We start from the raw sequence: 24,812 nt of genomic DNA on the forward strand, positions 1-24,812 counted from the left end.
TTTCGTGACAGCGCCAGTCTCATGTTCCCAGTGTCCAGTATTCTTTTCTTTTAATTCTGCTCAGAAGGAAGTTAAACGTGGTTTATTGAAAGCCTAGGCACACAAAGGAAGATTTTTGATGTTTGAGCAGCTAAAAAAAATAAGCACATCCCTACCTTATAATGTAATTGTAATTTCCATGCTCACTGAAAGCTAACTTATATAAAGAAGCCATAGGCAACATGAACTGGGAGAAAGCATACAACAATAAGGGAAGAGTTTTGTAAAGACTTGAGGGTAGGGAAGCACAAACAGAGACTCACCTCAGCCAATACAATAACAAAAGAAGTAAAAAAGAAAAAAAAAAATAGATGTGGTCAAGCAATTGTGGCATAGCGATGAAGAAAAAATTATCCCTGAAACCGCTATAATCTACCCATAACACTCCCATGGTCGGCTCACAAGATTCTGCTGCCGTATAGCAGTCTCTCTTTAGAGAATCCCAACCTTCTCCTTCACCCTGTGGGGTGAGCCTGATCAGTACCTACTTCAGCCACCAAAACAACTGATTTACCAACCCCGGTCCTGATCTTTCAAACAGATCACCAAGCACATGTGGGCCCTCCCCAGAGCCCATGCCAGGACACACACTAACCATCAATGAGATCTCCCCTATCTTGCTTTACTTTCAATGAACTTTGATTCTTTCACCACTTCGCTCCACTTTGTAACATCCTGGACAACTCCTCAGGCTTTTTCATCACCTATTCATGGACTTCACAGATTTTTTTGGCTGGACTGCCACCCTATTACAAGACCAATACCACGATGGAGGCGATGGTGCTTGATGAAACGGGTCAGATTTGACAATAGGACATTGGACCCAGACACTACTGAGGTCTGACACCTCTGGACCAGGTAATGACACTCCTCCATGTTGTTCCTTCCTACTTTTACACCTACCTGGAATTCTATGTCCTACTATACCCTATATGAGACAGTGGCACACTGCTCCTCTTAAGCCCAGATCTTGTCCAATGTTGGACTGGCAGTTCCACAGACTATTCTCTCTCCCCCTCAATCAGGAGACATTAGCTTGATATGCCATCATGCCTTGACCAGGTGTTTAACCTACACTCTCCCCCTTTGTCCCAAAGGCTGCAGGAAACCTACCTGCCTCTACCAGGCCTTAACCCAATTTACCTGATCCCTACATTGTCATTTTGTCAATGACTGCAAAAGCCCATATACAGTTGTGCTCAAAAGTTTGCATACCCTGGCAGAAATTGTGAAATGTTGGTGTTAATATTGAAAATATGACCGATGCCAAAAAAATCTTTTATTTAAGGATAATCACATGAAGCCATTTATTATCACATAGTTTTTTGAATCCTTTTTAAATCTTAATGATAACACAAATCACCCAAATGGCCCTGATAAAAAGCTTACATACCCTGGAATATTTGAACCATTTGCAACACTTTTGGTTCTGACAGCGACTTGTGCACCAAATTCAGGTAATTCTAAAATGTACCACTTTTACATTGTCATAATGGAGATATTCGCCAGCACACCACTGATCTTCAAGTTGAGTCCAAACCTTTTTTTATTGAAGCATGATCACATCACAAACAAGAGCACTCTCTTGTTTGGGATGTGATCATGCTTCAATAAAAAAAGTTTGGACTCAACTTGAAGATCAGTGGTGTGCTGGCAAATATCTCCATTGTGGCATTTATGATTTATTCTCCAGCTGGTGGTTGCTGCAGCTGCCAGTATCCTCCTAGATTTAGGGCCTTTTCCAGGAACGTGTGTGATGGGAATATGGATGGTTACATTGTGTCGCATTGAGTGTGGCACTTTTACATTGTGTTGCATTGAATGAGCCAAAATGTAAAAGTGGAGCTAACTAAGAGCAGCTCTCTTTTGGCATACAGAGAGGGAAAACTGGCTTAAACTAATTTTGCAAAAGTTTCTCTTGTGCATTCTAAAAGTGGCACAGCATAAGCCAAATTCAAATACAAGTTCTAGACAAGTACATGAATTTGGTGCATTATTCACCACTTTTAGAATGCATGTGAGACACCTTGCAAAATCTGCCTGTGCCAGTCATTATGAATTCCAGGGATTGAATCCATATGGGAGCATTTTTCTTTCCAGAATAGCACTTGTCAAGGACGCCCCCTTTCACCATTAATCTTTATTCTCACCATAGATACATGTCGGTTACATAGGCGTGCGCAAGGGGTGTGCCAGGTGTGCCTGGGCACACCCTAATCACTAGTGCTCATAAGCAATGGGCTCTGTGTGCAGGTTCTCTTTCAGCACCCCCAATTTCACAGTCCATGTTTGCATGTCTAAGGATTTTTTTAATCAGTCCAAAATAATCAGTGTGGTTTATGTAAGGCAGGGGACTTTTCCTTTAATTTGTGGTGGGATACAGCAGCTCAGAGCCGCAGAATTCGATAGTGGTTTAATAGTTCCGGCTGCTGGGGTCAGGGTTGCCACTCACATTGAATTGAGAAGTGTTCCTTCGTTCTTCTGCCACCATACCCATACACACATGTGTGTTTGAGTTTTGGGGTGCACAGCCTAATGCAATAATAATAACTAAAATAATTTTAGTGAGAAACAAAACAAAGTAGTCCCCAAATTTTAAAATTTAAAGTAGAACTATAAGCAAAACTTTTTTTTTTCATTTTGGATAGAGCAAGGTATATATAACCCCTGTCAGTTTTTTTTTGTTCGCCATCTATATCCCATTGCAGAGATTTCTCTTCACTTCCTGTCCCATTGCCAAACAGGAAGTGAGAGGAATTCCCTGCAAATTAAGGGACTTCATTGGGGACCCCCAGTTCACCAGAACTGGTATGCCCATTGGAAAATTTCCCATCTATTACTTTTCCTGGGGACACCCCAAAATTTGGGGATTTCTTTTACTTTCACTTTTAATGATAATGATAAACAGGACAAATAGAGAAGGTGGATCTCCCTAACGGGGGCACAGACAGCAATAAAAACTGGCTCACGTTCTAATCCATCTCCACTAACAAACTATAAAAAAAGTTTTGCCTTTGGTTATACTTAAAGTAACAGACACTTAAGATACAGTTGTGGGTTTATTAAACATCAGTTAATGTATCTTAAGAGCCCTTGCACACTGGGGCAGGGGGTGACGTCGGCGGTAAAACGCCGCTATTATTAGCGGCGTTTTACCGTCGGTATGCGGCCGCTAGCGGGGCGGTTTTACCCCCCGCTAGCGGCCGAGAAAGGGTTAAATACCACCGCAAAGCGCCTCTGCAGAGGCGCTTTGCCGGCGGTATAGCCGCGCCGTCCCATTGATTTCAATGGGCAGGAGCGGTAAAGGAGCGGTATACACACCGCTCCTTCACCGCTCCGAAGATGCTGCTGGCAGGACTTTTTTTACCGTCCTGCCAGCGCATCGCTCCAGTGTGCAAGCCCTCGGGGCTTGCACACTGGAATGAAAGCAGCGGCACTTTCGGGGCGGTCTGCAGGCGCTATTATTAGCGCAATAGCGCCTGCAAACTGCCCCAGTGTGAAAGGGCTCTAAATGCAACTTCTGCAAATGCCTAAATTTGACTTTTATTTAGCATCATGTAATCCCCTGTATCATACCACCCAACATTTTGAGATGGGAATGAGGGACACCTACTTGCAAACGTATGTGGGCATAGGACACGCCCCGCTGCCCCCCCCCCCCCTAAAGGAGAATTAACCAAAAAAAGGTTAATTAACTCCACAAGGACTTTTTTTCACCACTCCAATTCCTTTATATTGGCTTTTAAAATTTACAAATGCCACAATTTATAAAGTGGATGAAAGGTTTAGCATTGAGAAACACTTTTTGAAAAATAAAAAGTGCATTTTATATACAACTGTATAGATCAGACAAAATGAGGGACAAATAAAGAGGGACAGAGGGTGCCCCAAACTTTTCCGTTATTGGAAAGAAGTTCTTGACACAATTTCTCAAGTATACGCCTTCGATGTGCCACGAAACCATATGATATGTCTGCTGGGGGCCCTGGATGATGAGTTGTTATCCCCCTCAGCACATATGGCGATTATTCGCCTGCTATATGTTGCTCGCAAACTAATTGCGCAACTCTGGATAACTCCCAGGGTTCCCACTAGGCGCCAATGGGTTGAGCAGGTTAATCGAATATTAATCAGGGAAAAACTGACATATCAGCACAGAAATGCACCCCACAAATTTTCGACAATGTGGCAGGCCTGGCTGCCTACCTGGTGCCTACCTGGGTTGGCACCACATCAATTAGTTAAAGATAGACTTTTACGATGCTAATGACTAAGAAAAACTGATTTCAACGGTGGGAAAAGAATACTTACCTAAATGAGAATTGTAATGACATTCATAAACTCTGGTGGGTCGGATAAAATGCTAGGGTGCGGCTTGTCCCCAGGGATCTGGGGGCATGCGGATCCCATCCGAAATAGTTAAATGTTTTATTTTTCTTTACATGGAAATATTTTTAGTCTTCCAGATGGGTCGCTCTGTTGTACTCATTGTGCTTCTACTCCTGCATTATTGTACACTACCTACAAGGTCTGTCTTATATCTGGAATGCTTGATACAAAATATGACTAAATAACATATGTCAATATCTACATTTTCTATTATGTTATGTACTATTCTGTATATCATGTATGTGACATAATGAACAAACAAAATAAAACTCTTTTTCTGATTTAAAAAAAAGAGGGACAGAGGGACGGAGGGATATTGCTCCAAATCAGGGACAGTTGGGAGGTATGCCTGTACTGTAACGCTCAGACTGAGAAGAGAGGGGCAGCACTTAGGGCCAATCAGGTGACTTGAATTCCCATGTGCAGACAAGAATATAATGATTAAAGTGGAGAGCAGAGAGGTGACCTCAGCAGACTGTTGCTGCTCCTTTACTGTAACAGGTTGGAGGCAGGAAGATGACCTGGCTATATTGCTTAACTACAGCAGCAGAAAAAGGCCCAGGTCTGTGTGATAATGCTGTAAAAATCTCTGGACTGTAAGGGCAGAAATACAAGCCTTTGGAAGTAAAACAGTTCTGACATATGTATATCAACTGTGCGTTTAGTTGTTTGCCTGGAGATCAACCTTAAAGGTACTTCCCTAATGACTAAAATATATTTTTCACTGCAAGAATGAAGAAATAGGAGTTGCTATTTAATACAATATGCATTAACTATAAAGTACATTGTGTGACAATTAATAAGTAACCACTGAAAAACATTCATCATGTGACAAATAATGGCCAGGCATCTGAAGTGTGCATCTCTGCATTTGCCATCTAAGCTAATTTGCTTTTGATGTGTAATTTATCCTAATGTACTCTTTAGTCTGTAGCTGAAGAATTATACCTCAGTCCATCTGACTATATTGTGCTTTTCTAGCCAGCATTTGTATTGATCATCATTTTAGCCTTGCAGAAAAAGCACTTACTGCAACAGCAAATTATCCCTGCAATTTAGTCTGGCACACTTACAGTTGTAGCCGCCCCGAGTTTACAGATATTATTGTGACAATAATAATGATGATGATAATAAACTAAGCATGAAAAATACAGACTTAGACTTTGTTTACATCAATAGCCACCATATTGGGAGCAAGCACTGCCAATTTCATGTAGTGTAAATGCTGAAGAAGTTGTGAGAAGCAAAAAAATAAAAAATCAGTGTGAATAGGAACAAATCCTATAAATTTATTACCATGGTTGCCAACAGTCCCGAATTTCCCGGGACAATCCTGATTTTGGGACCCTCATCCCGGTCGGTGGCTGTCCCGAATCGGGATTTTCCCAGGGAAAATCGGGAATGTTTGCAATTTGCATTTTTGGGAACGGGCTTCAGTAAAATGGCGGCCAGTCCTGCCGCCGCTTGATCGCTCCCCTTGTGTTCAGTAGAGCGGGGAAGGGGGCTCGATCCGTGCAGCCACTGAATCGGCTTCTCCTCTCGCACGGATCGGCCCCTCCGCTCTCCACTGAACACACGACGCCGGACGTTGCATCGGCGGCCGCTCTATCTATGTGCTCACTGCTGGGGCCTGTGGGGGGGTTTTGGGAGGGGAGGGTCTGCTGAGGGCGTCTGCACTGATGGAGGGGGTTCTGCTGAGGGGGTCTGCACTGATGGGGTTCTGCTCTGAGGGCGTCTGCACTGATGGAGGGGGGTCTGCTGAGGGGGTCTGCACTGAGGGGGTTCTGCTCTGAGGGGGTCTGCACTGATGGAGGGGGGTCTGCACTGAGGGGGTTCTGCTCTGAGGGGGTCTGAACTGATGAAGGAGGGTCTGCTGAGGGGGTCTGCACTGATGGAGGGGGGTCTGCTGAGGGCGTCTGCACTGATGGAGGGGGGTCTGCTCTGAGGGGGTCTGCACTGATGGAGGGGGGTCTGCTCTGAGGGCGTCTGCACTGATGGAGGGGGGTCTGCACTGATGGAGGGGGTTATGCTCTGAGGGGGTCTGCACTGATAGAGGGGGGTCTGCTCTGAGGGCGTCTGCACTGATGGAGGGGGGTCTGCTCTGAGGGGGTCTGCACTGATGGAGGGGGGTCTGCACTGATGGAGGGGGGTCTGCACTGAGAGGGTCTGCACTGATGGAGGGGGGTCTGCTCTGAGGGGGTCTGCACTGATGGAGGGGGGTTTGCACTGATGAGGGGGGTCTGCACTGATGGAGGGGGTCTGCACTGAGGGGGGGTCTGCACTGTGGGGGTCTATACTGACTCTGCTGGGGGCACCTGATGCAAGGAGGGACTCTGCCGGGGGCACCTGATACGTGGACAGAATCTGCTGGGGACACCTGATGCAAGGACGGACTCTGCTGGTGGCACCTGATGCAAGGATGGACTCTGCTGGTGGCAGGCGACGTGGCAGGTGACACGCACAGGGATCCCACTGATTCTGCATTATGGTGTGTTGAATGATTTATTTTTATATTACAATGTAATAATAGAAATAATGCGCTTCAATCATCCTGACACCATAACAATCATGGTGCCGGGATGATTGAAGAGCTAACACCAGGTGTTTGGAGTATCTTTATCTGCTGATTGTTAAACTTTCTAGAATACACATATTTCTATTGTTGTGTAGGATCTGAGGCTGCTGTCCCTTCATTCCTCTCTCCCCCTTTCCCTCTCCATCCCTTATTCATCTCAGACTCTAAACACACCCCCTTTGAGCCACGCCCATTTAAGCCACGTCCACTATTTCACGTAAACCACGCCCATTTTCCCGCGCTGCGGGATTGTTTTTATTGCTAAGCCACGCCCACAAATGCATGCCCCGCCCCCTAATTATTATACGGCTCCGCCTACAGCCAAAAAAGTGTCCCACATTTTTTTTTTGCAATGTTGGCAACTATGTATTACCAGTATTACTAAGGGTTGGGCCAAACAGTAGGAAAACAACATTTCCATACCACCCAACTTTTTGAGATGGGAATGAGGGACACCTATCAGCAAAAGTATGCAGGTATAGGACACACCCCTTGCCACGCCCCCTTCAAGGAGAATTATACAAAAAAAAAACAAGATTGGTTAAACCCACAAATGTTTTTTTTACTACTACTATTCCTTTATATTGACTTTTGGAATTTACAAATGCAGCAATTTAGAAATGAGATGAAAGGTTTAGGGCTGGAAAACACTTTTCGATAGATAAAAAGTGCATTTTATATACATCTATATACAGTGAGGACGGAAAGTATTCAGACCCCTTAAATGTTTCACTCTTTGTTATATTGCAGAGATTTGCTAAAATCATTACAATTCATTTTTTTCCTCATTAATGTACACACAGCACCCCATATTGACAGAAAAACACAGAATTGTTGACATTTTTGTAGATTTATTAAAAAAGAAAAACTGAAATATCACATGGTCCTAAGTATTCAGACCCTTTGCTCAGTATTTAGTAGAAGCACCCTTTTGATCTAATACAGCCATGAGTCTTTTTGGGAAAGATGCAACAAGTTTTTCACACCTGGATTTGGGGATCCTCTGCCATTCCTCCTTGCAGATCCTCTCCAGTTCTGTCATGTTGGATGGTAAACGTTGGTGGACAGCCATTTTTAGATCTCTCCAGAGATGCTCAATTGGGTTTAATTCAGGGTTCTGGCTGGGCCATTCAAGAACAGTCAGAGAGTTGTTGTGAAGCCACATTAATGAGGGAAAAAATGAACTTAAATGATTTTAGCAAATGGCTGCAATATAACAAAGAGTGAAAAATGTAAAGGGGTCTGAATACTTTCGGTCCCCACTGTAGATCAGACCAAAATGAGGGACAAATGAGGAGGATTGAGGGACAGGGGGACATTTCTCCAAATCAGGGACAGTTCCATGAAATCAGGGACAGTTGGGAGCTATACATTTCTGCATTTGGAGCAAAAGTAGGGGTGAATGTAATGAAAAAGACTGCCAGATGGAGCATGCATTGTCTATATGTTAAGGATGCTCTAGTAATGTAGGTTCTTTTCTGACCATATAAGCTTGTGCAGTTCAACTAAGGCCTCATCTAGCAAAAGCTATAGAAATACACACTATTGTCAAAAGTATTGGGACACCTGCCTTTACCCGCACATGAACTTTAATGGCATCCTAGTTTTCGTCCGTGGGGGTGCAATATTGAGTTGGCCCACCCTTTGCAGCCATAACAGCTCCAACTCTTCTGGGAAGGCTGTAGTGTGTCTATGGGAATGTTTGACCATTCTTCCAGAAGCGCATTTGTGAGGTCAGGCACTGATGTGGACAGGAAGGCCTGGCTACCAGTCTCCGCTTTAATTCATCCCAAAGGTGTTCTTTTAGGTTGAGGTCAGGACTGTGCTGGCAAGTCAAGTTCCTCCACCCCAAATTCACTCATCCATGTCTTTATGCACCTTTCTTTGTGCACTGGTCCAGATCATTTGGTGGAGGGGGGATTATGGTGTGAGGTTATTTTTCAGGGATTGGGCTTGGCCCCTTAGTTCCAGTGAAAGAAACTCTTAAGGCGTCAGCATACCAAGACATTTTGTACAATTTCATGCTCCCAACTTTGTGGGAACAGTTTGGGGATGATGGCTCCTTCCTGTTCCAACATGACTGCGCACCAGTGTACAAAGCAAGGTCCATAAAGACATGAATGAGTGTGTTTGGGGTGGAGAAATTGACTGGCCTGCACAGAGTCCTGACCTCAACCCCTTTGGGATGAATTAGAGTGGAGACTGCAAGCCAGACTTTCTCATCCAACATCAGTGCCTGACCTCACAAATGCTCTTCTGGAAGAATGGTCCAACATTCCCATTGAAACATTCCTAAACCTTGTGGACAGCCTTCCCAGAAGAGTTGAAGCTGTTATAGCTGGAAAGGGTGGGCCAACTCAATATTGAACCCAAGGGAATAAGACTGGGATGCCATTAAAGTTCATGTGCGTGTAAAGGCAGGTGTCCCAATACTTTTGACAATATAGTGTATGTCAAAAGGAGAAAGTTGCTTGCATTTGAGATACATTTATATTGTTTTTTATAAAGAAATAAAATACAATAGAAAAGCAGCAAAAAAACCCCCCAAGTTAACATCGCTTCATAAGACCCCATTTAAAACAGAACTGCATCCCACGTCTGCCGAATACTTTGCAAACATCAGAAGCAAAACAGAAGTGCTGTGTAAAAAGTAACAATTAACAATTGGCCTCATCCAATCCAATATGGGAAAGGGATTGGTTGAATGGAGGCAACTAATCTATTAACATTGCAAGGAACCTTTCCCCAGAGCTTAATGAATGTGGTGTAATTTTAGGTTTCAAAGAATACCCAACTACGTGCAAGGCAAATAAAAAAAAAAAAAAATTGTTGGATCAGCAGAGCTTCACTTCATTTACTCAGCTCCGGGGAAAATTCCCGTGCAAAGTACAACCTCCCTTACAAAGTGAACGTCTCTATGGCTTTAGTAAATCAGCCCCATTTTGTGCATGTCAGAATGCACAGCTGTTGTCAGGCCTAGCAAAGATCCATTTGCCCACGGATCAGGAGAGCAGTATGATAGGCTGGCCTTTCTGCACTTGTCCCAGCATTGTTCAGACCACTAGACAATACATGTCTCTGGCTAAAAGCAAACCTGTGACCATCCTTTTGAATCCAAGGACTGTACTTAAAAGGGTGACTAAACCCAGGACCCTGCATTCACTATATCTGGTCACTCACAGTACACAGAACATGGAAATGCAATTACTTTTGTAAATGTAAACTGCTAATACGTTTTCTCATCAGCTGTACATAGCAGTCTTGTGACTTCTATCAGTGTCTGGCCAAGCACTGGTTAAAGCTTATAAGGGAGTTTTTATTCTCCTGACTGTCCTATGAGGCTGCATGACCCCTGACCCTCTGTCTGGACAGTGCTGATTATCCCTGAGCTGATCACATGCACCCTCCCAATTAAAAAAAAAACTCTCTACCAAAACACACCATACTGAGCAAGGTGCCTCCAAGGCTCTGCAGATGGATTGGGGACTGTGGAAGAAGGGGAGGATCAGAGAAGACAGGATCAAACAGCCTTTTTACACAATGCAGAGGATTAACCCCTTAAGCCTAGTACACACAGGCTGAAAGCTGGGGGGCATTGACCAGTTCAATAGAAACCGGCTGACATTCGGCCCATGTGTACTGCAGTCTGTCTGTCAGAAGGGGCATGGCCGAAAAAGATCTGCCGATCGGCTCCTGATCACCGCTTTCACCCAATGGCCAAGAGTGCTGTCCAGAGTGATCTGGTGGGGGCCGTCCCCTTGTTAGGACACAAAAGAACACAAAAGATAATTGCTGTTGTAGACCAAGCAGAAAATGCTGTATGTATGGGATTTTGTATTCAGCACATGGCTTTTTTTCAGAAAATAACTCAAAAGAATATACATTTTTTTTATTAATACCAAAATTATTTTAAAACATATAAATAAAATTCCATCGCTGTAAAAAAAAATATTAATATTTATCACTTTCTGTAGAGGCAGTCAACATTTGTATACATCCATATCACAAAAAAGGCTGGTCATTATATAAATGCATTTTGGTGTATTGTATATTTATGAACAGACCAGCCTTATTGGTGATTTGGTATATATACAGTATTTTTATAATCTTTTGAGCTATACTTGTTAATACCTGCTATACGTGTTCATTACAACATCCCATACAGTATATACTTGTTTTCTGCTGATTTCCTGCATTTCGTGTTGTCTCCAACCATTTCAGTCTATTCTATGTCCACTGCTGCTGAAGTATTCAGGCTCCGAGGGATGGATCTACACTGCATCTACTGCTTACCAGTTGACTTTGTAGATGTGGATAGCAGGGCATTGGGTGTTTTTTTTTTTTTTTAGGTTTATAAAAAAAATAAATAAAGCGATTTAAGAATTTTGTGGTTCATCATTATTTAGCACATTGCATTGATTGATTTGACAGCTTCTTTATTAGCACCAATGTCAATTTTTTACCAAAGTGGTATTCGTTTTTAGTACAATATTCAGTTTTCAATCACAATAGCGCTCCCCCTCACATTTACACTCATCATTTACAGTATAGGTCACCTACTGGGGAGCAGATTTTTAAACACGGTCAATATTACTTATGGTTTATTCATTTAAACCCATAGGCGTGAGGCACCCCCAACATTGAGAGAGCAGTGGCCCATTTTTTATGCAAAAGACATAATTAACTGGAGTATTTGCTGCCTAAGGTTCCCTCCAGTGCTGCTCACAAAACCAAAAGCACAAGCTTTTGTGATCTCTGTTGAAGGGGAGGCTCAGAATTCAGACTGCCTCATCATCCCCTGAAAAGATCATGTAAGCCAAAGCCTAGGCCAACATTGATAGGAGCCTGGAATAACATTTTCTCCAGGAAACTGGTTTATATTATTTTTATTAGCCTAAAAGCCAATTGAATAAAATGAGGTGCATAAAAACAAAAGGTGTGCAAAGCAGTTTCTGTCTAAGGGCTCATTCACATGGGCAGTCGGCCCTGTGCAGCTTGCAGAACCATTTGTTTATTTTTTTTTTTACTACCGCTGAGCTGCATGCAGACAGCCCATACAAAGTGAATAGGTGTTAATCAGCTGTACAGGTTCATCTACACAGTCAAGTTTAGCAGGAATGCAAGTATAGGTGCATGGACAGGGATGCTGAGCCTGTATGCCTGGGTCCGTGCACCCATCCCTGCATACCTGTCAAACTCGACTGCTGCACAGAAGTCTAAAGTCTGTAAAGCCAATACCTACCCATTCACTTTATATGGGCTACCTGCATGCAATACAAAAAAAAGTAAACAAATGACTCTACGTGAAGTATGGGGCAGAGCTAGGGTTGCCGCCTTTTTTTCAAGCCAAACCTGAACACTTTAGCGGCCTGGGAGACCTTTAGGTGCCCCAAAGAGAGTAGTAATGCGGTTCGCATAGCGCGCCACAGCAAAGCTTGACTGTTGCCAAATTGCTCTTATTTATTTATTTATTTCAGGTACTTATATAGCGCCGTCAATTTACGCAGCACTTTACATATACATTGTACATTCACATCAGTCCCTACCCTCAAGGGGCTTACAATCTAAGGTCCCTAACTCACATTCATACATACTAGGGACAATTTAGACAGGATCCAATTAACCTACCAGCATGTCTTTGGAGTGTGGGAGGAAACCGGAGTACCCGGAGGAAACCCACGCAGGCACAGGGAGAACATGCAAACTCCAAGCAGGTAGTGTCGTGGTTGGGATACGAACCAGTGACCCTTCTTACTGCTAGGTGAGAGTGCTACCACTGCACCACTGTGCTCTTGCTGACATTGTCACCCTGCCCCCCCCCCCCCAGTGATGCTGAACGGCCCGAACCTGCCCTCAGACACTTCCTGCAGCTCCCGGACGGCAAAGGATTTGTGTGTGACTATCTTGGTTACTTGGGGAGCCACAGCCCGGTCTGAATAATGTGTCCGGGTTTCAGTCCGCCTGGACTCTCCGGGTGAATCCCAGACAGGTGGCAACCCTAGGCAGAACACCTGTGAGAATGAACTCTAAAGCTGCTAAAGGCTAAGTAGAAAAGCATGTCCCCTGACAGCAGCTACAGAGAAGGTCCCTTGCTATCTCTGTGGAAGCAGTGGTCTCTCTGCTGAGTTCTAACACCCCCCCCCCCTTACTGATTCAAACCTATAGCTCTGCAATCAGTAAAGTTCATTCTCCCGATAACTGGAGAGGTCTAGTTCTATTCAGGGGCGGATCCGGGGGGGGGGGGCAACAGGGCAATTGCCCCCTCTGAGAATGAGGGTGACAGTGCGGGCGGCTCTGGGGATGACAGCGCGGGCGGCTCTGAGGATGACAGTGCGGGCGGCTCTGAGGATGACAGTGCGGGCGGCTCTGAGGATGACAGTGCGGGCAGCTCTGAGGATGACAGTGCGGGCAGCTCTGAGGATGACAGTGCGTGCGGGCGGCTCTGGGGATGACAGTGCGGGCGGCTCTGAGGATGACAGTGCGGGCGGCTCTGAGGATGACAGTGCGGGCAGCTCTGAGGATGACAGTGCGTGCGGGCGGCTCTGGGGACGACAGTGCGGGCGGCTCTGAGGATGACAGTGCGGGCGGCTCTGGGGATGACAGTGCGGGTGGCTCTGAGGATGACAGTGCGGGCGGCTCTGAGGATGACAGTGCGGGCAGCTCTGAGGATGACAGTGCGTGCGGGCGGCTCTGGGGATGACAGTGCGGGCGGCTCTGAGGATGACAGTGCGGGCGGCTCTGGGGATGAGAGTGCGGGTGGCTCGTGACAATTTGCAGCGTGTGGCAAGTGACAATCTGCATTTGGTGGCAGGCGACGTGGAAAGTGACTCCCACTGATTCTGCGTTATGGTGAGTTTAACTATTTCATTGTATATTACAATGTAAGAATGGAAATAATGGGAATAACCATGGTGCCGTGATAATTGAAGCGCCAACACCAGCCATTTCCCCGATAAATTGCCCGCAAAAAAATGTATTTTCTGGCAGTGCCCCTCCCGAGACTAGACTCTGGATCCGCCCCTGGTTCTATTTCATATGTGTGTTGGACCCCTGCAGAGAGACCTTCACTTCTACAAAGAAAGAAAGTGTCCTTCTCTACAGCATGCTGGCAGCACACAGGCCTTTCTACTTGGGCTTGACTGTTTTTTTACTCACTTCAATACTGGACACTTTCTAATTTTGCTCAGGCCAATTTTCAGTTTCCAGCACTGTCACACTTTGAATGCCAATAACTCAGTTATACAACACTGTAGCCAAATTAAATTTGTATAATTTTTATTTAAACAGCTTTTTTTTGGTGTTTTTTTGGTGGTATTTAATCACCGCTAGGTTTTTAATTTTTTTGCTATAAAAACAAAAAAAATCCCCCAAAATTTGAAACAAAAACACGTTTTTCTTAGTTCCTGTTTGCAAATAAATTTTGCAAATAAATCATCTTTCTTCATATAATTAGGCCAAAATGTATTCTGATACACTTCTTTGGTAAAAATAACCCAAATCAGTGTTTATTATTTAGTCTGTGTGAAAGTTATAGAGTCTACAAACTATGGTGTATACAGTATATTTGAAAATGAATCAGTCCTGATGTACTGACTGCCTATCTCATTTCTTGAGGCCTAAATGCCAAGATAGCAAAAATACCCTCAAAATAACCCCTTTTTGTAAAGTAGACACCCCAAGGTATTTAGCAAGAGACATGGTGATTTTTTTGAAGTTTTAATTTTTTTTCAACAGGGATACTGACTAGTGACAGTATGTAAAAAAAATATATATATATATAACATTGTTTTCAATAAATGTATTCTTTTCATTTTTTTTAAACATTTTTTTTACATACTGTCACCAGAGCAGTACAGTGTCACTATAGTAACACTGTACTGCTCTGGGGAGGTGATCAAGATTTTTTTTTTCACTATGATTGCTTATTACAGTGATGATCACTGTATAACCAATAATTTTTACTTTATAAATGGCATCCATTCATGTGCTATTGTGATAGTTGTGATTGGTCACAACTATCACATGGTGCAACAGGTCAACGGTGATTGGCCCTGTGCTATGTGATCACTGTGACCAACCACAGAGCTCACAGTAGTACACAATGGCTATGAATGACAAGCCGTTGTTTGTTCACAACTGACGTGATCACATGGTACCAGGCCTGCACACAGTGGTACACCGATCTGTCTTTTGCTGTGTCAAGGTGCACACCTGGGAGGACGTCATATGAGGTCCACCATGAATAGCATCCTATAGCAATAAAACCAATGGGAGAGAGGGGGTTAAAGAAAACATATATTAAGACTTTGCATACCTTTTGGTTTGCTACACCCGGAATGTACTTAGCCAAATTACCAGTTATTGACACTGGGCATTTGTGTACTACCCAGCCATTCCCTGCATCTCTTACTCTCCGACGGCATTTAGGGCCCTTTCACACTAATGCATTTTTGCTGCATTTTTACCTTGCTAAAACTCAAGAAAAACACAAAAAAATATTTCTCTTGCACAGTTGAGATCACACTGCAGCCAGAACTAGAGGAGTAGGATTGGCAAATGCGGCCGCCTGCTCCTTCCACCGCCGGCTCCAGCCTGCTCCTATTTAAGAATAAACCAAACTGGCTCAAAACTCTGCCTAGATAAATGGCTGCTGGTGCTGCATCAAGCTGTCAAGGGTTTTTTTCTTACACTTGCTCAGCCAACACTAACCTGTCTGAAAAAAAGAGCTCATTTTTACTGACATGAAATTTCTCTAACACGCATTTACTGGCAGCTGTAAAAATCATAGACTTTTACAAACTGTCAGTAAATTTACTGACATTTGGCAACACTGAGTCCATCTAAGGATCGACTTCTTTCAAATGGGAATGTTGGGAAACTTTGTGCAATCAGTAGCTGCAACCAATTAAGGCTATATGCAGCATAGGTCCCTGATTTCGAGGGACTGTCCCTGATTTGGAGCAATGTCCCTCTGTCCCTCTTTACCCCTCATTGTCCCTCATTTTGGTCTGATCGATATAGTTGTATATAAAATGCACTTTTTATCTTACAAAAAGTGTTTCCCAGTGCTAAACCTTTCATCCAATCTCTAAATTGCTGCATTTGTAAACTTTAAAAGCCAATATAAAGGAATAGCAGTGGTAAAAAGAAGCCCTTGTGGATTTAATTAACCTTTTTTTTTTTGGTTAATTCTCCTTTAAGTGGGTGTGGCAGGAGGTGTGTCCTATGCCTACATATGTTTGCTGGTAGGTGTCCCTCATTCCCACCTCAAAATGTTGGGCGGTATGATACAGTACATATAAAGATCAGGGACAGAAGAAGCTGCACTACTCATTTCCTTTGCTGGGCTCAGACGGATGACATCATTTAATACAAAGCCCAGTAGAGGAATTGCGTAGTATAAATGTTCCTCTGCCCTGACTGCTTGTTTACATTTGATAGCAGTGCTGCATGTGATCAGCTGAGCGGTCTGTTACTGCAATCACTGCAGGCCCTCACTGACAGGAGTTCCAAATGTGACACAGCTTAACTAAAAGGGCAACAACCTCTCCTCATTTGGGGGGCCAACAGATTAAGCCATTGCTGCAATCAATGGCAGGTCTGCACTCATGGAAGTCTAAATGGACCAGGATCATTCTATTAAAGGTACAAATATATTTCTTCTAGCACACACCATATTCTATGCCGTATGTTTCCTGTTCCACATATGCCATGCTGTGCATTCTCTTTTCTGCATCACCTCATTCCATATGCCATGCTGTATGTTCCCTTATTATGCACCACTTCGTTCCATATGCTGTGCTGTATGTTCCTAATTCTGTACCCCCTTATTCCATATGCCATGCTAAACATTCCTTATTCTGCACCGCCTCATTCCATATGCCATGCTGTACGTTCCATATTCTGTAGCACCCCATTCCATATGCAATGCTCTACATTCCTATTGTGCACCACCTCATTCCATATGCCATGCTGTACGTTTCCTATTATGCACCACCTTGTTCCATATGCCGTGCTGTACGGTTCCTATTCTGCACCCCCTTATTTCATATGCCATGCTAAAAATTCCTTATTCTGCACCGCCTCATTCCATGTGCTATGCTGTATGCTCCCTATTCCACATTGCCTCATTCTATGTTGTACATTTTGCACCAACTCGTTCCGTATACCCTGCTGTACGTTCCCTTATTCACATCTACGTATTCTGTATTGTTGCTGCTGGGGAATTGATTAGTGCTGCTAGGGGATTTATTGTTGCTGCTGGGGGATTTAATATTGCTGCTGGGGGATTTATTGATGCCCCTGGGGAATTTATTGATGCTGCTTGGGGGTTTATTGTTGCTGTTGGGGGAGCTAATATCGCTGCTGGAGGATTTACTGATGTTGCCTGGAATTTATTATTGCTGCTGGAGGGGGGGTGGGTCTATTGTTGCTGATGGGGTAATCTATTGTTGCTGCTGAGGGATGTATTGTTTAAAAAAGGGGTGGTATTGGGAGGTGGAAAAGGGCAGAGACACAGGATGGTGTTGAACAAGGATGACCTTTGGGTGGATGAGGGGGAGTACCTGCTTTTGAAAAAAAAACATGCTTAGTACATATATAGTAAAACTATGGGCAATAATTTGACAAACTGGTGTTAAATCTTGGACCTAAATCATTTCCAAAGTAATAAGAAAAAAAAAATAAAAACGTGTCCCTTAGAATATGTAAAACTATTGCTTTACACTTTCCTCTTTTCTTTTCCATCTTCAGAATAAGCCTGGTAGTTGGAGGATTTATCCAGTTCCTGTAAGATGTGAGCTATGCAGGCAACTGAGCGGACTACAACTCCCATAGCTCCCAACTGTCCCTGATTTCGAGGGACTGTCCCTGATTTGGAGCAATGTCCCTCTGTCCCTCATTTGTCCCTCATTTTGGTCTGATCGATATAGTTGTATATAAAATGCACTTTTTATCTATAAAAAAGTGTTTCCCAGTGCTAAACCTTTAATCTGATTTCTAAATTGCTGCATTTATAAATTCCAAAAGCCAATATAAAGGAATGATAGTGGTAAAAAAAAGCACTTGTGGGTTTAACCAATCTTGTTTTTTTTTTGTACAATTCTCCTTTAAGGGGGCGTGGCAATGGGGTGTGTCCTATGCCTGCACACTTTTGCTGATAGGTGTCCCTCAATCCCATCTCAAAAAGTTGGGAGGTATGCAAATCCCATGAATTCATTAGGCAACCTAATCTTTATTTTTATATTTTTTACCAGTCGTGGCAGCTAGCAGGCTATATACCGCCAGAAGGCCAGCTGGCAGGCTATATACTGCCTGTAAGCATCGCCATTGCATAGGTCAGTTCTTTTTAGAAAAGGGTCTTAGATGTAAAAGATTTCTAGAATATTATACTCCTCTTATTTTTGGAACCCTGCCAGAACTATAGCAGTAGGATGTGGAGCCAACACTAGAAGAAACATACAACAGGCCAGGTATGACCAGCCAGATACAATGCTGCTTGTCAAGCCACCTGCGTTGTCGGCATGTGGCGCTGACTAGCTGATGTGAAGGTGGCAACACTGCCCAGGTTTAAGAATAGAGTGATAGGACTGTCACCCCATCACAGAGAGCAGTAAACTTGTCACTGGTCTGGTAGGATCAACAGGAAATTTTTGGTTTTGCAAGGGGGCTAGAGGAAACAAAGAATGCATAGAAACACTACACTTAAACTGGCACCATATATTTATCTTTTTGAATATTTATCTTTAGTTCTACTTTACGTACTGTAGATTGTAATAACTCAGCCCATGCCATTAAGAACAACTCACATTTTAATCATTTTCATCCAGAATAAAAATTTGGGGGTGATCTGAATATGTTTGAGCCCATTTCTACTGGTGCCATTATGAGTTATTCCAGAGGTCCCGCAGCAAGAATCAAGTTTCAAGATACCGGAATGTGTCTTAAAGCGGATCTTCACTGTATCTGAGCACCACAAACCAAAACCATTATTTCATTTTTAATATTCAAAGCAAACGCTCCCATCCATCCATATCTCCATTCTTCATTTTGTTGAAGAATCACTTTAAAAAACACGCACTGGCATTTCTGGCTGTGGCCATCTTGAATAAGGGCAAATAATTAATGTAGCATTTATTTTCTGGAATCCATATCTCCTTATCTCAAGCATGCATACAGGAGAGTGTGCTTAGCTGAGAAAGCCCGTTTCATTAAAATCAGCGACCCGTCAGATAAGGTAACAGAAGTGACATTCCGTCAGCTGCGCATGCGTTCCACCACTAGCAGGTTTGCTAATCTGACAGAACACCTGAAGTCAGAAGAAGGCAGCAGACATCTTAGTACACCCAGCTACGTCTTGAATTTCACAGTAATTTTAGCAATAAAGTGAGCGTATATAAATAAATATAGTATATTGACTTCTGTGATGGTGTTTGCATGTGTCATTTTGAAAGCCTAAAGGTTTAGCGCAGAGTAGTGCGGGGTGTACCAACATGGCCTCTGCCACCTTCCTACTGCTTCTTTCAAAATGTAACATCCAAACAGCATCACAGATGTCAATATACTATATTTATTTATATACGCTCACTTTATTGCTAAAATTACTGTGAAATTCAAGACGTAGCTGGGTGTAGTAAGATGTCCATTTCAGCTTCTTCTAACTGCAGGTATTCTGTCAGATGAGCAAACCTGGTAGTGGTGGACGCATGTGCAGCTGATGGAACGTCACTTTCGTTACCTAATCTGACAGGTCACCGATTCTGACAGAACACTCCTCCTCCTCTTCTCCCCTCCTGAAGACTCCTGGGATGTATGACATCATTTACCTAGGCAAGAAACCAGGAAGTAACTGAAGAAATGTAAAAAAAAAAAAAAAAAAAAAGTTTAAAATAAGTAACTATGATATACTTTCCTATCTATTTACAAATGCTAGCAGCATGAGGATTACAAATAATCAATGTTGATTGGCAGCGTGAAGTTACACTTTAATTGGGTTAAATGTTTACATCAACATAAAATCGGAGCTCTCTGAAATGGGCCAAAAAAAAATACAACACTGCGCTCTGACGTGACTTAAATGTGTCAGCTTCCCTACAATTAACAATCCGGATCAGGTATATTTAATTTGCACCCCAGTACCCAGAGCTTTTGTAAACAGATTGAGACCACACTTTTCTAAGCGCCGGCATCATAGACAAACTTTTTTTGTGGTCCCCTACAGAGCAAATTATGAACTAATCCATGACTACAGAATCAGAGACACATCCTCTATACTGAAGCTTTGACATGTTGAATGATGTTCTCTTGTCTCACAAGTGATTGAAACCTTCATCTTGGAGGTTGGCCATGATTGTGAACCACTTTTTACCTCTTGCATATGGGCTGTTTCCCTTGCCCCGAAAGCCCTGGTGCTGCGTACAGCTGCCTATACACTTGTATGACCAATACACAGCTATACGTTTGAATACGCCAATGTTTGTGTAAACACAAGCAAAGCGTATGGGCATATGCAAAAAATTGAGGCCAGTTTGCTGTACTCAAAGCATATACACTGCACAGGCCCAGGCGCCTTATGTTCCAGTACAGTGGTCTCCAAACTGCGGCCCAGGGGCCAGATGTGGCCCTTTACTTGCTTTTTGTCTGGCCCTTGGGGCACTACTTCTTCCACTAATATAAGAAACTATTCCTCCTACTGACACCAACAATTGGCCATAATTACTGCCACTGACATCAACGATAAAATAAATTATTCCTCCCACTGACACCAATAATGGGGCCTAAATCTTGCCACTGACACTAATGATGGGGCACTCACTATTCCTCCCACTGACACCAATGATGAGGGATTGTTTGCTCCCACACTAGGACATTTTCTACTCACACTGACCACAGTCCGGCCCCCCTAAAGCCCAAAGGACAGTAAACTGGCCCTTTATTTAGAAAGTTTGGAGACCCCTGTTCCAGTACATTGAATACAAGTGTTATTGACAGACAAATAATCCAGGTATGAAGTCTATATGCAATAAGAGATTTTTTTTTTGTCTTCACTGAAATACTGATGCATATTTTTACAAATACAAAGTATTTTTTTTTTCATAATAGGCATGCGTGAATTTAACAGGCAGACAGGCAGGCAGGCAAAAATAAATACCCTAAAAAATAACGCAAGGTAAGGCTTCATGGTAAGTAACTTTTTTTGCTTGCTCTTACCTGGCTATTGCCATATCCTGTTTCTGTCTGGCAGTTGCTTCTGCTCTTCTCGCAGCCTCCACTGCTCTCTCCACCTTCTCTCTCCCTTTACCCCTGCGCAATGGGAATAGACTCTTCACTTTACCACTGGCCAACATGTTCATCTTGTACTTTCCTTCTTCTCGTGACCCATCAGGATAGGTGGTTCTACCATAACCATGCCGTCGATTTCTCAGCCATTCCCCTTCATAACTAAGCCCATTTGATCTACGGCTTACCCCATACCCACTGCGGCGATCACTCTTCCACTCGCCAGCATAAGTCTCTGTTTCCCAGGCAGCAATTGGCAGCTCAGACTCTGTTTCTGCTACACTAGCACTAGATCCATCTTGACTGGCACTGGATCCTAGAGAGCCGCCAGCCCCCCGAGTTTCACTTCTTAAAGAACTGCGCTGGCTGTCCCGGCCACTAGTGGGGGCTTTGGTATCTGATCCACGATGTAATCGGAACCCACTAAGTATAAGTGAACGTGAAAAGAAAAAGCCTCTTTTTTTAGGCTTGCCACTGCTGCCAGGACCAGTGGATTCAGAGCCAACTCCTCGAACTTTCAAAACAAAACCCCCACGGGATCCAGAGGCAGGGCTTCCTGGAAGTAGTCCTGGGGCTGTATTGGTGTGGGCATCAGGGGAGTTAGGCAAAGAAGTGAGTGTTGGTGTTCGGGGAGAACGGAGAAGTGCAGCTTGATGATATGGGACACTCTGACGTACCCCATATCCATGACGCTTACCGGTTTGCCACTGGCCTTGATATGTACCTGCAGAGATGGAATGGGATGTAGGCAGGGTGGGTAAACACAGAGTGCAAATATGAAGAGAGAGAAGGAGGTTGGTCACTAAATGGTTACATTACACAGGCTGTTGTTAATAATAATAAAAAATCAGCTGTAATAATTTTTGGGTGAACCTGTCAATTAATTGTATATATCATCTTACATATTATACAGTACAATTCTTTATCTATAACTATATTGTTTAGCTTCTCACCTCCATCTGAGTACGTCTCTATGCCATAACCATCTTGCTGGCCATCTGTCCACAGTCCCTCATATCGTGCTCCAGAAAGACTCTCTCTCACACCTAGCCTTCCCTTTAGTCCATGTGTCCATTCACCCCGATACAGCCACCGTCCTTTATGTTCTTCTCCTAGGCCATTCTTCTTGCCTTGGTCCCAGTAGCCACGATATGTGTTTCCACTAGGCCAGGTGTAGACTCCCAGAGACTCAAACCCATGGCTCCACAGTCCACTGTATTCACCTTGCCTCGTTGGACCCTTGCATACACCATATCCATGTGCTCGGCCGTCCTGCCAGTCTCCCATATAACACCCACCATCTGAAAATCCAAATGTCCCTCCGCTGAACATGCAAGAGCCGGTTTCACATCGATTTTTTCCAAGCCCCAGTTTGCCTGTTTGATTATTTGCTCTACACAGAAAGCATCACGTGCTTCTACGTTTCCACTAGAATTCACAACTTCACGATGTATCAGCTAAAATAAAAAAATGTAGGGGGCAAGTCACATTATATACCACCTTCTGTTAATGTTTCTTGTTATTTTTGTATCACGGGGGCAACCAGTTTAGTGACAGAACGAAATCTTCCAAGATCCTCCAATTTTTTTTTATCTTGGATCCAATTTTCATATAATATATCCTTATAAATGACAATCCATGATTCAAAACGGAGACTTATAATTGAAGTAGTCTGTAAAAGTGTTTTCCCGCTGGATCCCAGTTAGTATACGCGCTTGCTAGGACCACCTGGGGAGGGGAAAAAAAAATGACAATTACAACAAATACTATGTACGGTTCAGTGACTTTACACACTCTCTACCCAATGCAGTTGACGCGTTTAGTCTCTAAAGGGAAAGCGTTCTGTCCGTCTGCTGATTTGCTGCTATTTTACAACCATTTGTGCTTTGCTTGCACATTTTTACCAGTACATACATGGCACAAGAAAGAACATTAGCATCTTACATGACCTGACCGACTTCCTGTAAACTGCACTAGCCCGAGCATTAAAACATACGATGCACAAAAAAATAGCTTACAGTGCACATAGTCAAAAATAAATAAATAATGATCAGTCGGGAAAAGGGAACACAGTCATACTTTAGTAACAAAATCAATACACACCTTAAAAAAAAAAAGGAAATGAAAAAAAAATTGGCGTTTACATGCTGTATAAAATGAGTGAACGCACATATAGGAAACAGATCGCATTTATTACTTGCAATAAATATATGCAGGCCAAACACATGGGATGAACACAAACACATTTGTTTTTTTTTAATTGGTATTTACAAAAAGGCAACCATAAATGACAGGCTTGTTTATGCACAACACACAGTGTACAGACACACACATATAGGATTTGATGGAGGGGTCTAGGAAGGGGGAGGGGGGGGGGTGATCACCCCAATTATACAAAGCATTGCATGAATGGTAACCCCCCCCCCATCACCCAAATACATATACCGGAGAGCAGCTGTGTACTCACCTCGCAGTGCCCATAGATGCAGCTTGGAGACGGCTGATGGGGGTGGAGGATGGAGAGGAGGAGGAGGAGAGCTAAAAGTGGAGAGGCTTCTGCCAGGTTGTAAGGAGGGCGCTGGGGTGGGAGAGGATGGCAGCTCACATCGGGTGCTGGGAGGGAGAGAGCTACACAGGCAGACAGCTTTCTTCCCGATGTGATCTGCTGCTATCTATCGGGATGCCCACGAGGGAGGGATCGGTGTGGGTGGAGGACAGATGGATGCTGGCACAACTTGGGCACAGATCGGGAGCTCCTGGGGCATGGCTGGGATGGTGTGGGCAGATGGATGCAATAAAGGGGAGCGGGTGAACACACACACACACATCAGCTGTCACTTTGTGTCAATGTATACAATGTATCATCAGCACACTGTATACACACACAAGCACGGGGCTATGGACGATCTCTCTCTCTCTCTCTGCTCACTAGCACACAGTCTTCTTTTTTCTCCCTAGCAACATCCAGCAGCTGGGCCATGACTACCGTGACCATGGCAGCAGCAGGAGGAAGAGAGAGGCGGCTCCATGGAAACCGTTACCTTGGTGAAGAAGGTTGCAGCATCCTCGGCTATCCTGTTACATGCAGACATAAACACAGAGACAGCTCCACGCTCTCCACATTCATCACATGTGGGGCTCAGTCACTACTATTTCTAAGCTTTTCTATTTTACTTGTCATGGTGTCATCCCATGTATATAGGAAAGACTGTATGGGAAAAGTGTTCTGGCCGTGATCACATGGAAAAGGTTGCTTTGCCCCCTCAATAGCAAAAATTCACCTTTTTAATTAACCACTTGATCTCCAGAAGGTTTACCCCCCTTCCTGACCAGGTAATTTTTTTTTGCGACGTGGCAATTTAACCGACAATTGCGCTGTCTTGCAAAGTTGCACCCAAATAAAATTTATGTCGTTTTATTCCCATAAATAGAGCTTTTTTTTTGGTGGTATTTGATCCCCTCTGCGGTTTTTATTTTTGCGCTACAAACAAAAAAAGTCTGACAATACTGAATTAAAAAAAAACTGTATTTA

The 24,812-nt window shown here is 43.5% G+C and overlaps 1 protein-coding gene across 1 annotated transcript in view; it reads right to left on the bottom strand.

Annotated features, from left to right (window-relative positions):
* Positions 1-24,231, bottom strand: part of JPH4 (junctophilin 4) — a 42,585-nt gene extending 18,354 nt beyond the window's left edge. Inside the window, exons 1-3 of the mRNA XM_073632580.1 lie at positions 23,748-24,231; positions 22,234-23,008; positions 21,212-22,004 (exon numbers count right to left, since the gene is read on the bottom strand). Of these exons, the coding sequence (XP_073488681.1) occupies positions 21,212-22,004; positions 22,234-22,612 (1,172 nt within the window). The 5' untranslated portion in view covers positions 22,613-23,008; positions 23,748-24,231. The remainder of the gene's footprint in view (positions 1-21,211; positions 22,005-22,233; positions 23,009-23,747) is intronic.
* Positions 24,232-24,812: the final 581 nt, after the last annotated feature.

This window comes from Aquarana catesbeiana, linkage group LG01 (genome assembly GCF_042186555.1).
Source record: "Aquarana catesbeiana isolate 2022-GZ linkage group LG01, ASM4218655v1, whole genome shotgun sequence".
Classification (NCBI taxonomy): Eukaryota; Metazoa; Chordata; class Amphibia; order Anura; family Ranidae; genus Aquarana; species Aquarana catesbeiana.